The sequence below is a fragment of the Polyodon spathula genome, chromosome 21 (genome assembly GCF_017654505.1).
Source record: "Polyodon spathula isolate WHYD16114869_AA chromosome 21, ASM1765450v1, whole genome shotgun sequence".
NCBI classification, from domain to species: domain Eukaryota; kingdom Metazoa; phylum Chordata; class Actinopteri; order Acipenseriformes; family Polyodontidae; genus Polyodon; species Polyodon spathula.
Window position 1 is genome coordinate 3,008,263 of NC_054554.1, and position 13,711 is coordinate 3,021,973.

The 13,711-nt window shown below is 43.0% G+C and overlaps 1 protein-coding gene across 2 annotated transcripts in view; it reads right to left on the bottom strand.

The window, feature by feature from the left end:
* Positions 1-805: 805 nt before the first annotated feature.
* The window catches only part of LOC121296136 (N-terminal EF-hand calcium-binding protein 2-like), a 63,469-nt gene continuing 50,563 nt past the window's right edge, over positions 806-13,711 (bottom strand). The window contains exons 8-13 of one of the 2 annotated variants that reach the window (XM_041221374.1): positions 11,516-11,595; positions 7,422-7,478; positions 3,206-3,318; positions 2,518-2,595; positions 1,575-1,666; positions 806-887 (exon numbers count right to left, since the gene is read on the bottom strand). In XM_041221374.1, the coding sequence (XP_041077308.1) occupies positions 859-887; positions 1,575-1,666; positions 2,518-2,595; positions 3,206-3,318; positions 7,422-7,478; positions 11,516-11,595 (449 nt within the window). In that variant the 3' untranslated portion in view covers positions 806-858. The remainder of the gene's footprint in view (positions 888-1,574; positions 1,667-2,517; positions 2,596-3,205; positions 3,319-7,421; positions 7,479-11,515; positions 11,596-13,711) is intronic. The other variant, XM_041221375.1, reaches the window with a different exon arrangement.

Sequence of the window (13,711 nt, forward strand, 5' to 3'; positions counted from 1 at the left end):
TGCAAATAACTGACTGTACGTCCAGAGCACATGCACTTGACATAAAGTGAAGGAAAGCAACAAGAGGTGCCCGGGATGCTGTACAGAGGCTGTATATTCCAGCACTACAGGTAACCTATCACGTTACTATTAGATAAGCTATTTCCTTTGCACAGGTATTCAGTTTTATGAGGAATTTTAGAAGGTTTACTTTTATTTCTCCACAGCAGAAGGGATTTTGTCTGAATCGTCCCAAAATAAAAGATATCAGTCTGATGCGTGTGTGTGTGTGTGTGTATATTCAGTGTATTTCATAAGCAACACACCATGTAGGGGAAAAAGTGTTGCTCTTGTGTTGCGAATCTAGCACATGATTTCTCTCTGATTCTAGTTAGCTCAAACGCTGTCCCAAAGGTCAGGGGTGATGATGTTTTCAGTCTGTTTTCAATGTTCTGTAATTGTTTAGCTGGATCGCGTTGCTGTGTGTGTGTGTGAGTGCATGAAGGAAGGGAGGGAGGATTCGGGTGTGGAAAGGAGAGTAAGAGACGGTACCTGTGCTCTCAGACATGCACTGCTGAAGCACTCAAAGTGAACGTCTCCACTGAGGTGCTCTGTTTCTGTTGGGTTGTTTGCTTTCCTTCACTTTAACAGTAAATCACAAAGCCCTCACAGACCCTACGTTCCCTGCGCTGTGCTTGGTTAAGTATCTAACAAGCACTGCTTGGAAACAAGTCATTACAAAAGATGCAAGTAAGTCCTCAGCAGTGGGGGAAGAGCATTCAGTGAGCAGCTACTGAAGAAAAGGGTGGTCTGGGGCCCCGACCCCGGCGGGGCTGGGGCGGGGCCCCGGGCTGGGGCACGGGCGGGGCTGGGGCGGAGTCAGTCCCGGTTCAGAGAGCACCACGCAGCTGAGGAGAGAAGGGAAAACAAACCACACAGATATCAGGAGCCTGGATCGAATTCTCAATCATCAATCCTTATTACCTGTAACCTGAACAAGATTTTGTTGCCATCAGCAGGAAGTGATATCCATACACACCAGATATGAGCATCCATACGCATGTTAACTGTTCAGGATGATGCACACAAGTATAGCTGTTGTATTTAGGTCTGGGGTGTCTAATCACAGTCCCGAAGGACCAATCCACTCCAGATTTAACAGGTAAAATTATACAATTAACTACTTCAGGGTCTGGATGGAGGTTTAATTGGTTCAATTAAACCATTTTTAACAAGGTTCGAACAAAGACCAGGAGTGGAAGGGTCCACTTTGGCCTCACCCGATTTAGTGTTTTTTCTTTTTTTTTTTTGCCATCAGATGGCAGTATAAGTCAGTATACCACACAAGTGTTTATTAGGTCTGGGTGAATAAGGCTCTGATCAGGGTTATGTGTTTAATAGGTCCAGGTGAGTAAGGCCCGGATCAGGGTTATGTATAGATGCTGCTGGAGGATTGGATGCTCCTAGATCTTCTGCATTTCGAACAGATTGGCAAGGTGCGTGATGCTGCAGACAATGGTTCAAACAGGGCAGTCTCTCTTCAAGGGGGCTCTAAGAATGAAGGTGCCATGTGTGGGACAGGTTGCTCAGCTCACCTGGTACAGCAACGCTGGAGACGGACTCAGGCTGGGTCAGAGTGTCCACTTTCACATGCTGAAACACCTTGCAGGGCGAGCTCTGGAGGTGTCTGACGGGAGAGATGCCGAAGAGCATTAGAACACACACACACACACACACACACACACACACACACACACACGCACACACACACACACACACACACACACACACACACACACACACACAGACATGCACGCACACACAAGCACGCACACACGAAACTCCTAACACTAAACCCTAAACCTGTAACCACACACTTATTTAAAACATCAGCCACTTCAATTCTCCTTCACTGAAGTCGAGCGCTCCACAAGGGACTGTTTAAAAGATGCACTTCACTTCATGGTCCTTCATGTGAGACAGTATAAAGCAGATACTGTAGTTAGGCAACACTTTAAACATCAGTCATGCTAAACGAGAATCCAATGTCCCAGTTAAAAACTGGACCTCTAGCAGAGTATCAGTATTAAAAATAGAAAGCTGTCAAATGGAACAGACTTCCAGGGGCGTTAGTTATGGCTTACAGAAAGTGGACCACTGACTTAAGGTACAGATAGTGCTACCATAGCAACAGCGTTCAAGCCTGGGTACTTAATGTAGGCAATCAAAGCTCTTGAAATCTAGGCTGTCGACAGAAAATCAATAGTGTTTACTAATGGCACGAAGCCGATAATAATTGGAACGCTGTCGATAGCTGCAGCGGAACCTGAACTAAATGAAAGAATTGGGAAAGTGGAATGCTGGCTGTTGATCCAGGTTGCGCCCATCACCTCAGGGAAATGGGATATGGGATCGCCTTTGCACGGTTTGCACTGAGAATCACACTAATCCAAGTATCCTGGAATGAGTGCCCACTGCAATATTCATACCCTTATTCAATATGCTGTCTGTATATACTGTATATATAATGTACATTACCTCTTCCATTCCTCCTCTCCCTCCCAGAACTCATATACAACAAAGGTGATTCCATCAGGCAGCCTCACTGCAGTAACACTGGGGGATAGAAAAACAAAGATTAAAAACAGCACAGATTCAGGTCCACTTTAACAATAGGTGCTGTAGTAATGAACAGTACAGTACACTGGAAGGTGACCTAACTGCTTCTGAGGGCTTCACACAGCAAAGGGTTAAAAGCAAATCGCTTTCTTTTTCAAAACACAGTAAAGCTGCAGAAGAGAGCAGAAGTTCGATCAAGACCTTTTAAAAAGACGGCACTAGATGGCAGGATATTCTAATGAACAACAGAAACAAACAAACAAAAAAAACACAGGTGGGCAAACTAAATGGATTTCAACAGGGCCAATGTTCCCACACGTGTGCCCTCTATGACTGGCAGTGGGTGGTGCATTAGCATAACAAGCAACCTACTCTGTAGGCACTATCGTCCATTGCCTCTCTCTCCCACTGCCAGTTTCAACAGGTATCAACAGAGGACCCGCACTCTAGGTGACGGGCACTCTGTCTGGACTACAAGCTGACAGCACTTGGAGGTGAGGGGTGGTGGGTTTACAGCTAGGGGCTAAGATCAGTTTTGGAAATCTTGCTTTGCTCTGAAGACTCGAGAGAGCCAACGCTCCAGGTCCATGGAGGCTCTTGAACTTACTGAAAGCAGTCCCTCTGTGCCGAGACGTTCTTCATGTACTGCTTCAGCGCCTCGCAGAACTCTCCCAGGTGCTTCTGGGATACGCTCATCTCTTGACGTACCAGGTACAAGGACTGGAAAAAAACAGAGAGACAGAGCATGTACCTTTTCTAATGCACTGTGCTCAAGTATAAAACACGTGTGCTGCAGCGGACTGGTGTGAACCAGCCGCGCTCACGCGAGCCCTGCATTCAATCCAAATTGCAGCACTGCTGTAACACTGTTATCTGCTGCTGAATTGGTATGTTTGTATTTCATTTCATTTTTAATCTTGCCTTAAGCAAGAAAGGGATGGCCACTAATTCCCTAATCTGCACCTGACACAGCACCCAGCATTGTGTTCCAATCAGTTCATTTTATGTTCTTTAATCAGCACAAGAAAAGAACTTCAGTCTAATTACAGATGGATCCTGACATTAACCCCCCCCCCCAAGCGACTTTCATTTTTTATAACTGCAGTGATTGATGGTTCTCTCTTTAGGTATGCTACCAGCGCTCTTAATGCTTCTCGTTTAGTAGGCAAGCTTGTTCTGAAAATGTTCATTGCCATTTCCATTAAACTGCTCAAAAGCTGAGCAATGCAATTCTCCCTACTGATTTCACACTTCACTACACTTCTTTGGCCATGCTTCCCTATGCAGGGTTCATAGTAACTCCTCTAGCAGTTCCCCTAAAATGACACCTAGCTAGAAGTATGACCACATCCCAGGCAATGCTTCAGCATCCTGGCTCACCCCAACACACGGACACAGACGATGATGAGTCGGAATTTACTAAACCTAGGAAGAAACACACACACACGCACACACACACACACATCCCAGCTCTCCCTCCGGAATGATCTGTTCTCAGAGACACAGTCAATCAATGCACTAAAAGTTCTCTCCAGTCCCACAATAAATCTCTATCAGATTGTCTGCCAAAAGCAACCCTGACATTGAAACGGCAAGAAAGAATGCAAATGTTGTTTTATTTTATTATATACCGTACAAAACAGCAAATGTTGTAATGTTGTTTGGCTGTGTTCAGTTCTCCTCCGCTTTGCGCTTGATGGAAATTAGCCCTGCATCTTTAACAAGTGATCAGCACTACACTAGAGTTACTGCAAACATGACAAAGGTGGCGGTCAATGGGATGGGATCTAGTGCACAGCTAATCACCCAAAACATTACAAACAAACCACCACAGAAATCTAGAATCTTACACAATGCTGGAGCCTAAATGATGGGTGTGTATCTGTGCATGTGAATACTACTGCACAACGATGCTTGTGAACATATTGCTGCAACCTTTAGTTGCAATGACCTTTCAATAATACCAGCGCAATAAAGTAAGACTTCATTAAACAAACACTGTATGAGCAGTCTAAAAGCAGTGCTGCTCCCATTGATTAGTTACGCTTCGTTCCCACATGCCACCCCCTCATCCTCTCTGATAGCATAGAGCTCATTTCTAGAACGAGAGCGAGAGACGTCTTTTTCATTTTCATTTCAACCTATCCCCCCCCCTTTTTTTTTTTTGATTGCTGACATTTGCATAAAAAAAATAAATATCTGAAAATGTTTTAATCCATCAGTCAGTTAAACAGAGCTCTCCCAATAAACAGTGCCATTCATACATCTTGTTGATTTTCCAATCTGTTTTTATAAGCAGTGGTTGGCAGGAGGGAGTCATGAAAACGAATTGAAACCATTAGTAACCTTTGTAAGCAGCAACACACTTTCTCCTGCTCTCTATAGACATTTCCACCAGTGATATTAGAAATAAACAAAGACCTATTATAAAACTCTCAGGTGTATTCCCCTACATAAATGCAACCGTTTTCGATCTCTTATCAGATGTGCACACTCATTACTGAAACGGACGTGATTGCCCAGGGTTTGCAAACAGAGGAGCAGCTGTTCTGATATTTAATAGCCCTTTGCTTTGGGAATGATTGTATGTTTTAAAAGCAGAGTTGGATTTCTCCACAAAGAAGTGCATTAAACATCGCATTTTGGGTACAATCTTAGTATCCTACATAAAATAGAAATGACTTGGCTATCCCATAAACAACTGGGCTAGATGTATTCAACATTTAACACATGCAGCGAATAACCCACCTTATTGATGCCAGAGCTCCTACATAGATCTGCGGGGGTTCTTCCTAGTTCAAAGAGATCCCATTTCCACACTAGAATTACTGATCACTGTATAAACCTTTGAGCCCCAGTGCTTTTCATATGAAATCAGATTCCCTTTCAAGAGATGCTCTCAGGGAGTGTTGTGTTCAAACACATTTTCACTTTAGTCACATTCACGCCTGGAGTGTGTAATAAAAACATAAGGAATTCGGTACAATTTCCCTGCCAGATGCAAAAGAAAAAATTACAAAAAAAAAGCCCTCAGTAATCAGCAGCTAAGCAATGTGTTGTTCTCAAATGAGAGCACCTCCCACACACATGTATATTACTGACAGTTTGCAATGCACTGAGGTTTAAAAAGATACAGTAATTACAGTGGATTGGCACCAGATTTGTATTTTGGATGCCTCTGCATCAGGAGTCACAAACTGCACGTCTTGGGAGAAAACACAAACAAACAAACAAACCACTGCATGATCCCACAGAGAAAGGCCGCCCCTCTCTCTCGCTCCCTGCAGTCTTCGGAGCATGAGCTAACGAGGCCTGTGGTGGTCTCGCTGAGAACGATGTTAAAGGGTGACCATCATCCATACAGAGACGTGAGAAAGGTAGAATTTAGACAAGGCGTGACAAGGTGCCCCTTACCCAGCGAGCCCTCCCCATGGTCAGCTCTGTGGCTGGTGAGAAGGTGCAATCGTGACAAAAGGCAGAAAATTCTGCAGTGGCTGATTGCGGAAGCAACCGAGGACAGACATGTCAGATAAAGAGGAGCCAAGGCAGGAAATCTTCCCCGTCCGTCACTGCCTCCAGCATGACTGGTGACACAGTGCAGCAGAGCTTTATTGCCTGACTGTGCATGAGAGGGATTAATACTGAAACACAAAACGCACCCTGCTGGCTTCCAGGCTGGCTCTGATACAGGACTTTTGCCACTGAGATCACAACAAGGGTTAGGTGTCTTGAATTCTTGATTTCCAATGCTTTGTGACTATCCAGCAGGCAGACAGCCCGCACCACAATCCAGCCTGCTCATGTTTGACCAGGGTTGTCTTGGTTTTGAGACATCCTGGTGTCCGGACAGTGTTAGGAAATGAGGGCAAATTCCCAACCTGATAGTTTTCACACTGAAATTGCAGGAGACACACTAACACATGCGTATTAACTTACAGTAAAATGCCTTGACATTTAATAAACCGCCACCAAACCCATGCAGCTGTGTGGATTTAGAATTGGTTCTGAAACCGAAGGCTTGAGATTGGTAGAAAATTACTCATTGGAACACTGCAAGAACTCATGTGCACCTTTTTGGACAGCTGTGTTGTCATTCTAAAATCGATTTCTTCTCAAACTCACTTTCAAACCCCCATGTGGTCTTGAAACATGTTACGTTAGTTCAATAAAAAAAGTTGTTTCTTCTTTTCCACTACCTAAAACTTTAGATTTTTGGGTAACACCAACATTCAAAAAAAGAAAAAAAGTTTTTGTGACCTTGCAAAATAGGTGGGGTGGGGAGGTGGCATGGTCTATGCTCTGCCAGTTGTGTGGATTAGCAGAGCTTTCAACCTGCTGTCAATTCCCTCCATGATAACGAAATCCATCCCAAATTCAAAATAAACTAAATAAATAAGAGAACACATCCGCATGCCAGTCAGTCGAAGGCTGTCAGGTAAGCTGCTGGTAATCTCATTTGAGGTATACATGAGAGAATGTAAAAGCTGATAAGGGCAAAAGCAATACAGATATAGAAAGCATGATTCAATTTGTTTTCATTCTTCAAGCCTAATGCCAAGCCTAAATCAAATTTAGGATTCTCGAAACCCGAATATGGAATTGCTTTAATGTATTCCACAGGGTGGGAAAGGGAGACTGCCTACGCTGCTGTACATGCACTTATAACAGTGATGAAATCAACGTGGGAGCATGCTTTTAAAACATTGGTGGGATAGAAGGAGGGGTGCAAAGGCTGAACCCGAGAGGTACATGCCATCTGCTATTCTTTATAATTCGTGCAACAACTTCAGCCACATGGGATTTCGAAAGGGAATGCTACTTACTGCGCAGGCTGTGCCATCAGTGTCAGTCAGCCTCTGGTGCAGGTCAAGCCACACAGTCTGCAACAAGAACCACAAAGAACCACACATGAGTATCCGCTGGGCAGAGGGTAGCGCACCCCGTGCCTCAGCACTGTGGAACACTGTCGCACTCTAGAGAAGTCTAGGATCTCTAGCAGGGGACGGGGGACTGCAATAGATTGAACTGGAGAGTTTGCACCAGTCCTTTCTAAAAAAATAGATCTTATTGTCTTTACAGCTTCTTTTATGCTAACCATTTTTAACCTGTACAAAAACACGGGAGCAACACGTTTACAAGGGTCTTTGGAAAAACACTCCAGTACGCTGACACTGCCCTAATGTTAATGAGCCACATTGACTGTGGGGCGAGGCAGTTTCAATATAGTCGACTGTATGTTAACAGGAACGAACCAGGGTTAAAGTCACCTTAAGGTTTTGGGTGCAACCCCAGCTTGCTGTTGAAATACATGCACTGGGACAGGCTAACTCTAATGATAACGAACACAACGTCAAGTGACGCTACCTTCATAACAATCCTTTAAAACCATTGGGGCTCGTGGAAAACACGATCAAACAGTACACAGCTACTGCATGGGCTGCCATACTGTAGCAGGAAACGCGCGATACACCTCAGTGTTTAAAGGGGTCCTTTCACACCGATTGCACGCAGCTACACTAATGATTTTTTGCAACATGTGTTGCTTTTTTCATTACTGTAGAGGATGTTTGACTCCATTATACTGTGAAATGATTCTTGCAAGGAAAGCGCAGGCTTTCTACTCTCTGTGAGTACATTATCACAATGCTTTAATTGCAAGAATTTAACAAAAATGTAACCTGGTCGGTGGAAATCTTTAGATGGTTTGTAAAAAAAAAAAAAAAAACTAAACAAAAACTAAGCACTGCATCCCATTTATTTGACATCCTCGCAGTTGGCAGCTTCAATTCTTGAGCAGGGAAAGCACAGTCAATTGGAGAATCACTAGTAATAAAGAAATGCCTCCAAGGTGCATGGCTATTCAATAATTCATTGTCCAGTTGTAAGATTCCCAAAGATACGTTATCAAGATGTATGGGCCGAGCTCACAGTCCGTTTCTACATGCTCAACAGACCAGCTGGTCTGAAGCACGACACAGCACTCTATTCTGCACAATTCTATCACCTGACTGCCCCACACTATGCATTTGCAGGAATTGGAAATGTCCAAAAGCTATATTGGTTTAATATAGTGCCTTTTATCAGCAGTATAAAAAACAAACAGAAAAGAAAACGTAAAACTATAAGAAGATATTTACAGTGACAAGTCGCCTAACACATTTCGAAGCCAGTTAGTATAACACGTGCTTGTGTTTGCTTGTTAGTGTTTAAGTGTCAATGCCAATGAATGTACAAGCTTGGCACCACAAACAACACACTATATGGGAAAGCTGAACTGTGCTCAAGAGATACACACAATGCACAACTATTTTATAGGTGGTTGCTTTTAAATAGCTTATGGCTTCAACAAGTCAAAGTTAAGTATTATTAAATTTCTGATGCCTGTAGCATATATATTAAGATAAGGTAATAGGTTCTTAAGCACCATCAAAGTGGAATGCTTTTGTATGGGATGCTTTTAATAATCCCAAAGCATCTTTAACACTTGGCTAAAGCTGGTTTTGTGGGCTTGTCCTTCCAATTTTCTGGCTGTTTTGTGGGTTGTTAAAGGGCCACCACAGTCAGATATATAAAAAGATGTAATTCAGTCCTTTATTACTCTGTGGTGCAGGTTAACTGGACCTCTTCAAGTGAACAAGGGGAGTGAATACTCTTATAAAAAAAGGTAGCTCACCTGGTTAAGAGCACAAACTCTAGCAAAGAAAATTTGAGCAGAGATGGTCCAGATATTTGGGCCTCTTCGGGCATCTTTAAATGTGCCAATCCATAGAGTGACAACCGAATCCACTTGAAAAACATAAATTCATCTACTTTAATGAGTGGCTGCTTGCATCATAGAAATATTAGACGCCTTGAATTTCTCAGGGAGACAGGCTTCAGAAACTGGCACGTTTCTTTCTCTTTACTGTTTTCTGCATGATAGGCATGGGTACAGTTTGTTATTATTATTATTATTATTAGTTTTTTAACTTTCCTTTTCAACTGGTTCTGTACACAAACAACCCTATATACTACAATAATACTTCATTCATAGCCTGTTCTTTTGTTGCAAAAAAGTAGAAAAATCAATAAAATAATTTAATGGTAAAACAGAAAAAAAAGAAACTAGGAACGATACTAAGACAATGTAAGCTACACTATCCAGCTGTGTCTCTCTCCTTTAAAATAGAAAGACCTACAGCAGCAGCCATACAGTCATGCATTTTTAAAGAAGCACTGGCTCAGCCGGGACCCATTGGTTCTGTTATGTACCCATAATGGAGCGTTTTTTCAATGCCAAGTTACATGTGAATTGTAACGAACAGCTGTTGGATCAGCAGGCCGGAACCGGGACTGTGTTGGCAGCTGACGTCTCTCTCTTTTAGTCAGGCAAACGCACAAGAAGTGAAGCAATATTAACCCGTTCGTGCACGATAGCTGAAAAATAAGCTTTTTAATCGGCATGCATGAATGGGTTAATGCATTTGCAAAAACAGCTGGTGAAGGAAGGAAGGCTGCACAGTCTAGATCAGGGGTCCCCAACCCTGGTCCTGGTGAGCCCCAATCCTGCAGGTTTTCTAGGTGTCGTTACATCATCAATGGCTAATGATCCGGAACACATGTTAATCTTGACTTAAGCCAATAACTGGTTCAATTAAGTAACTGAGAACTCGGTTGAAATGAAAACCAGAAGACCCCATAGCTCTCCAGGACCAGGGTTGGAGACCCCTGGTCTAAGGTGTCTCAAATTTGCCCTCTACAGGGGGCAAAGGGAAGTTCAGTCTCCATGCTCCACTCACGCCAACATATATCCTAGGTACAGCAATGCCTCTATTAGCTCGCATGTCCGTTTAAAAATATCTTCTCAATAAGAACTAGGCTGAGCTCCGTCACAAGTCCTTTCATATCACAATGCACAAAATGCAGATGATTTTAAAAATGCAGTTCCCAGCACTATACTAGCATTCCCCATTTTATATTTCTTTAATTTGGCAAATATCTACAGCTATGAACTTGTTTGGTCTACAACAGGGTTATAAAGAGGTTGTGTTGGTTAGCTTGTTGTTAGATCAGAAGCCTGCTTCATCTAGTGTGTAATAATACGCCAGGGTTGCTATTATTATTGGAAGAAATTGCACTAACAATGACAATCCATTTGCTGGACACTCCATTTGGTAATCTTCAGTGCTTGTGAAGATGGGACTCAGAGGGACACCAAATCAAGCTGAAGAAATTGCTGCAGACTCCACCGCAATTAGATGTCAAGCTCCAATAATTACTCTCTGACAGCCCCAGCCAAGGCAAAACAGTAATAAGCAAGCGGTTTAAATGACTGGGTTACCAGAGGCCATTCCCAACACAAACAGGGCTGTAATGGCATTGTCCTGCTGTGAACCCTGGGAGAATAATTACCCCCAGTTTTACTAATTTGTTTTTCTCTGTTTTTGGTGTTTATTGAAGGTGAGGCGTGAAGGCCAGCTGGCAAGCCCAGTGTGACAGTGACAGGAGAGGTACTTAAAAGAGACAGCAGGCTTGAGAAGACAGCAGAAAGCACTCTCTCTCTCTCTCTCTCTCTCTCTCTCTCTCTCTCTCTCATAGACACACACAGTCAGCGATGGGTTATATCAGCAATGGATTTGTATTTAATAGGAATGGAAAACAATCGCAACACAGTGTAACCAACTGATTTGTAACACATACTGGTAATTATATGGTTCTTTCAACCACTTGTATCAACTGCACTACACAATCTACAGGATAAAATGAAATGGGACCCACAAGCAATGCATCACGTTTTTAAAATGTTTTTAAAGCCTTTTGGCTATTGCCTGTTAAGATGAAGCGCTGGTAATGAATACTGCACAGGAGAGTCAGTTCTGTGTTTTTCAGGTATGAAAAAAGTGCATGAAAACGCTGCCTCGTCTAGCTGGTTTCCTACCTTGCTCTCCAATCTCCCAATCAGCTCAGCCAGTCTGTTTATCTGGGCTTCCAACCCCTCTTCTTTGATCTCCACTGGACCTGGGTGGGGAAAAAAGAAAGTGTTGCATTTGAAATATTGGAAACAGAAGAAGCAGAGTAGACGATACTCTGCCCTTGTTCTGAGTGGACACCGATCAGTAGCATACAGATTAAAGAAAGGAACATTAGAAACGTCCGACAACTGCTGCAAACATAAACCATCCACAAACTTATTGGTCTAGCAATGCTGCCCATCTTTCTTCAGCTGCCTGCTATACAGCTGCGATGCTGTCATCAAGCATGTCACAAAGACCTGGCCCAGCATCACTCGTGATGACTTGTGCACACTGCTGTTCAGGGCTGGCTTGCATTGTGATGTCACCTTAAGCAGATTTCAGGACCAAAGACAGCGCCTCTGATGATGCTCTGTCCGTGGTGCTGAACTCCACTCCTCCCTGCTTACAGCAACTCACACTGTATTACAGGGTGTATTTGATTTGCTCTGTTACCCTAGCATCTCTGCTTCCTATTATGCTTAATGAGATGATAGAAGCCTTCTTTACTATACTCTGTAAACTTATCATTTCTGAACTGCAAACGGGACAAACATACTATAGTCTATCTATTGCACATTTTGGCTTTTTATACCACATAACCTTTATGTATAACCTGATTGATTCTCTAATATTAATAATCGCCTAAAACCAGAAAAAAATGTATTCAAGTTAAAACAACCCCTGGAGTTCCTGTGGAGCGTATCTGGGATTTGTGTCTGAGTTGTACTTGATCTGTGCTCTATCCTGGCAGTGTGCTGCTGGTAGATCCAGACGAGACAAGCCAGGCAGCAGCTACAGACAGGTGTCAGTGAGGCGGATATAGACCTTTATGCCATGCCAGGTGACCCTGCATTGCTGCACTGCAGCGTACAAGCGATTCATTAAAGTAACCCAGAGCTAACAAGGCTGCTCTAACACCTGGGGCCCACTGCACCTTGGATCAGCAGGCTGGATCTCTCTCTTTGCCTTGTTAAGTTGTGTTGAAAACTACAACTCACTTATTTAACTAAGAAAAGTTTTAGGCATGTGCAGTCTGTTTAGAGTAAAACTAAACGAGAGTAGGAGAGTACAGTAAATGTCCTGGCAGCGGCCACGCTTTCAATAGTATTTACTGTAACATTGCTTCAGTCGTCTCCCGGGGGGACTGAATTGCAATTTGCTATTACGGTTAGAATTAAGATAAAGGTTTGGATAAGGGTTATGTGTAGTTGCTGCTGGAACCGTGGCTCTTCAATGTAGAATTTACCTCGGGGACAAAGTGACAACGTGCAGCTCCCATTGCTGCTAAACTCTTGAAGAATCGAGCTTTATCTCTTCAGACCAGCTTTTGCTAAGTGTGTCATGGTTGCATTAGCGGTTCATAGGATGCAGCTCATAACAACAAGTATGACACATGTCAGAATGAAACAGAAGCGACGAGAATCCAGTGCTCTGCTGGGTCGATGATCGGACAGGTTTCTCAGCAGACACTCAATAGGATTAAAGATGTCAAGAACTAGCCGCAGTGATTTGAGATGTACATCTGTCTTCCACTGAGAGGAGAGAGCAGGAGCTCTTTACAGTGATGAATGGTAGTGACAACAGCTCCGGCCTAGTGCTGCTTGGAGGCCATTCTCTGTGATTTATGAGCACTTCACTCCAATGTGCCAGATCTGCCAAAAGCAGTGTCCAAAGTAACACAAACTAGCGTACCTCATCCCAGAGTTAAACTATGTACTTTCCCTTAATCTTTCTTTCTTTCTTTCTTTCTTTCTTTCTTTTTTCTTTCTTTCTTTCTTTCTTTCTTTCTTTATTTTGCGTACAAGGATGGCAGACCTGATTATTACCAGACTTAGTGTCAGTTCCTGTTTTTCCATTGCAATTCCAATTTAAACTCAATTCCAAATTCCAATTCCCTTTCCCTTTTAATCAATTCCAACACATCACTGACCAAAACTAGCAGTGGTCTGCAAAAAATAGCTTCTCACAGACACAACACATGACTTAAGTCACTGTTGTGTTAGTCAATTAACTGTCCTCAAATGAAAGCAGTTGAACAATCACAACAATTATTATGTCTCTAAAACCTATTAATTCCAATTTCTTCAAAAGATTGGGAATTGAGATTTGATTTGAAAAAG